The sequence below is a fragment of the Triticum dicoccoides genome, chromosome 5B (assembly GCF_002162155.2).
Source record: "Triticum dicoccoides isolate Atlit2015 ecotype Zavitan chromosome 5B, WEW_v2.0, whole genome shotgun sequence".
Classification (NCBI taxonomy): domain Eukaryota; kingdom Viridiplantae; phylum Streptophyta; class Magnoliopsida; order Poales; family Poaceae; genus Triticum; species Triticum dicoccoides.
In genome coordinates this window covers 677201289-677205466 of record NC_041389.1, presented here as the reverse complement: position 1 = coordinate 677205466, position 4178 = coordinate 677201289, and the positions used below count along the sequence as shown (strand labels likewise).

Sequence of the window (4178 nt, the reverse complement as noted above, 5' to 3'; positions counted from 1 at the left end):
AGGCCACCGTGGCGCGGCTGTGGCGCCGCCTGGAGAAGGAGCTCGACGACCGAGCAGAGGCCGTCGTCTCCGGCGCGTTCAACTACTCGTTTGCACCGCTCACGCCGAGGCGCCAATCGCTTGGCTGATCACTTCCTCGTACAGTCAACAAATTGGCATGTCATGTAGGATTAGCTATCATCTTATCTTACGCACTAAAGATTGTGAAATTAGGTCACAAGAGAATGTAATGATCTGTTTATATTTCCAGTATATAAAAGATAAAAAGTAGCAGCGGTGTAATTCGGGAAGCACACAAGACATATATATATACAGGCCGTGAAATATGACGAACTATACTGTCATTCCTACTACTTCATGTTCTTTCAGACCTTCGTGATCTGCTCCATCTTGGATTCTTCCCACTCGCGCAAGTACCCTCGGATACGCTCGTTCCGGACAATGGCACCTGAAACAGGCTCGCCGTTCACAGGACAGATATGCCCGTTCTTCTCAAACCAATCCTTGAGGTGCTGTCGGTCAAATGTCTAAAACAAATTAAAACATACCCATCATTAGTTCACTACTAAAAAACAATTATATGCAGCTAAAACTTCGAGCACACACTAAGAGAATTACCTTCCCCGTGGCAATTGTCACCGGGTCAATCATAAGCTCGCCCGACAATGGACAAGTAAGATATTCTGGAGTATCACAATCCCTGGTACACTCCTCTACAAGTTCCCCATCCCTTAGGTTATCCATTGCAAGCCTGAATAGGGTGCTAGGCTTGCGCCCGCCCGCTCGCTGGCTATCACGCAGCGCTCTGAAATGATTGCGAGCAGCAAGCCTCTCTTGGAGACGCAGCCCTCGCAGTCTTCTCACAATTCTTACGTCAGTCCATTCCCTTCTTTGTGACGAGTAAGAATCTCCACAAAATTCAGCGTGCAAAGGGTACGGGACTCCCTGCGCGGTGGTTTTCATCAAAAGAATTGTTCTTAGTAAGTTGCATTAATGTTTAAGCCAACCATGAATTAAACCACTGCTGATATGATTTATTAACAAACTGCATTCAAAGAAGCAATATATGAGTATTGTATCAATGGAAAACAGTAGGAGAATTCGAGAATATAATCATTGGGTTGGAGATCACATGTTTTGACACTCCAGAAACAGCATGTCTAAATTTACGAATTACACTCCAGAAACAGTTTTGACACTACAGTCTATTTGATTATTTTAGAACACAAACAACTATTTCATATGATGAAACTAAATACGAAATGTAAATCATAAACCTAAAGTGGCTTGAGTATGAACTTACATCATCATCATTATCAGACCATTTTACCGCAACCTCATCATTGAGCCACTGCTTGTATGACTGATTTACAGACTGCAATCAAAGGAGCAAACTATGGTTACTGGGTCAATCTAAACCATGAGAGAATTTCAGAACAAATAGATTATTTTTATTGATCATGGCTACTATACTAATGATCGACAAAAGGACAGATTTATCAGGCAGGAGTGCTGGTAACTACGTAATACAACTTAAAGTTAGAACATGAATGTAAGCATCTGTTTGTCTGTTTCATTCTAAGCAGTGGGAGAAAGTATTATTATTGGAAAGAAATGGTGACACAAAGATACATGGCATAAACAGAAACATATAAAAATAAGATAAAAGTTCTTTGTTTTCTTATCCCAAGTTTCTACTCTTGAGAAACAATACGTCATAGTGCGCCAGCAACTACTAATTAATATAAAGATACAACCGTACAAAACTACTGTAGTGTTATGATTTACAGTTTTGGCACAAGGGAACTATGCATGTTATTTAACAGTTTAACAATATCACAATGCAGTTTTTGCCTTTTGGGCAGAACATCAGTTATGAAGAACAAATTTCAAACATGCAGCAGAAAATCAAGGGTAATCTACTGATCATTTAGTGTAACATGAAGCAACGGTGAGAGATTGTCAGTTACATATCCAGAAGCTAATAACACCAGCATAATTTTCTAATTATTATTGCTAAAGAGGTAAAGATAGACCAATAAATTTGATTTCATGGAACTGTCAAAAATGATGAAAGAGCAGTAAAGGTTCAGTTAATTTGATTGAATGCGACTGTTAAACATGCATACTTATGTTCTGGACTTGCACTAAACGGAACATTCACTCAAATTCTTGTTATTCTTAACCAAAAGCAATAAGGCTGACCGAAATAGCACAAGATATTTTCCACTGGCATGAACCTACAAATTATTGACTTGCAGCAAAAGTGCAAAACATGCTATCATACCAAATAGAAGAATCAACTAGCACAAGCCTGGACACCTAAATCTTGAACAACTTCGAATAATCACAACAAGATCCTTGCCTGCCTCTAAATGTGATAACGCACCGCAAGAAGAACTCGAGTAATTATCAGGAAATGCCTAATCGTCAAACTGGCCCCAACATTTTCCTGAGATTCCGTTTCTACTACCAACATTTTCAGGAAATGCCTACTCGAGTAACAAATTTTTCACTTGCAGCAAAAGTGTGAAATCGTGCTATAATACCAAATACAGTAGAATAATCAATTAGCACAAGCCTGGACATCTAAATTTTGAACAGTTTCGAATTAGATCCTTGCCTGCCTCTAAATCTGACAACACACCGCAAGAAGAACTCGAGTAATTATCAGGAAATGCCTAATCGTCAAACTGTCGCCAACATTTGCGAGATTCCACATTCTAAATCATCCCCAACCCCAAGATTTTCACAGATTTAGAGATCACAATTCGACATTCCGAGCAAGCAAGAAGATCAGATTCATGCCATACCTGCTCCTTCCTATGCATCGCCTCTTCCGCACGCAGCGAGTTGAACTGCTCACGAGGAAACCAAGAAACGCTCAAGAACGCACTCCAGAGACTCCAAGAACTCCAAGAAAAACAACAGCATGTCGCAGAGGCCATCACCTGCTGTTCCCATCGCCTGTTCTCCTTATCGACCGCCGCCTGCTCTTTCACCAGCCGCTGCGTGGACACCAACTTGGGGCCGAACGGATGCGCCGCCGCGTTGGGCACCTCCCTCGTCTCCGTCGCCGCGGGGTCGCTCCACGTCACCCGCGCCTTGCTGCCGCCCGCCACGGTGCTCGACTCCCTGCCTCCAAAGGCCCCGGCTCTGAATGCGGCGGCGTAGTTGACGGAGGGGGTGGAGGAGCTGCTGCTGCCCGCGGAGCTCGGAGGAGAAGGAATGGCCTTGGGCGGCAGCGTCCCCTTGCCCTTCCGGTCGACCCGCGCCGCGGCGGAGCTGGACCCATCGGCGCCGCCTCCGGCCTGCTCGCGGCGGTGGAGGGGCGTCGCGCGGGGAGGTGGCGGCACAGCAGCGCTCGGGGCCCCATTGGAGGAGGCGTTGGACTTGCAGCGCCCATGGGCCGTTTCTTGGATGTGGTCGTCCTCGACCGGTTCCGCTCCAGAACCGGGCGGTTCCATCGCGGCGGGAGAAACTTGGAGGACTCGCGTGGCAATTCCGCCAACTCTCGAGGGTGTGGAGAAGAAACGGGTGCAGGGTGCGGGATGGAAAAGGGGAGAAGGTTTGACGGCTATTTATTTGTAAACCCGGAGGGTGGTTCGGTCCTTGGGAAGTTCTCTTTTGGCAAACAACTCCATGCTGAACCACACATTAGTACAGGTTACGCACACACATGCCCCATTTGCATATACAACGCTCCACAGGACACGCGAGCAATCCAGCTACCAAGGGTGGGATCCGTGTCAAGTCACACAACGTAGGTTGCGTCCGCATACTGTATGAGCACCGACGTAGCCATCGGAGGGCGCCTCCGCTAAACAGAACCTGGTTTGCCAGAGTTCTGGTTGCCACCGCTAGGAGCCGAGACCACGGAATCTCCTTCATGCCTTGGATCCACCCCTTGTGATTGTTTACTAACGTAGAGATCGACAGAAAATAAACGCTACCAAAAAGAGGGCAACAACCAAGACAAAAGATAAATAAGATGGTAAAGTCTTGGTTCGCTAAATGTAGCAATAGTATCTGTGTGAGAGTTTGTCGGCTTTGAGAACATCGTGATGAGAGCAGGGATATGATGAGCCGCCTTCCCAATTCGCTTGTTTTTTTATTGTAGGGGGTGGTATCCATGCTATTATTCCAAGGGGTCCGATAGCTATGTTTCAGAAACTTGC

General features: G+C 45.7%; 1 protein-coding gene across 1 annotated transcript; it reads right to left on the bottom strand.

Moving 5' to 3' along the window:
* Window positions 1-277: 277 nt before the first annotated feature.
* LOC119310478 lies at window positions 278-3467 on the bottom strand. Its single transcript, XM_037586218.1, has 5 exons — window positions 2952-3467; window positions 2814-2858; window positions 1304-1375; window positions 619-945; window positions 278-527 (listed from the first exon to the last, which is right to left on the bottom strand). The coding sequence occupies exons 1-5, from the start codon at window positions 3465-3467 to the stop codon at window positions 366-368; spliced, it is 1122 nt and encodes a 373-aa protein (XP_037442115.1). The 3' UTR covers window positions 278-365.
* Window positions 3468-4178: the final 711 nt, after the last annotated feature.

What these genes read in the sequence shown, in the direction of transcription:
- LOC119310478 (XM_037586218.1), bottom strand. Translation starts at nt 3,467, where the DNA reads ATGGAACCGCCCGGTTCTGGAGCGGAACCGGTCGAGGACGACCACATC. An exon ending in ACAGGCGATGGGAACAGCAG is followed by an intron (nt 2,859 to 2,951) that starts GTGATGGCCTCT and finishes CCTCGTGAGCAG; the next exon opens with TTCAACTCGCTGCGTGCGGA. An exon ending in CGATGCATAGGAAGGAGCAG is followed by an intron (nt 1,376 to 2,813) that starts GTATGGCATGAA and finishes CTTTGATTGCAG; the next exon opens with TCTGTAAATCAGTCATACAA.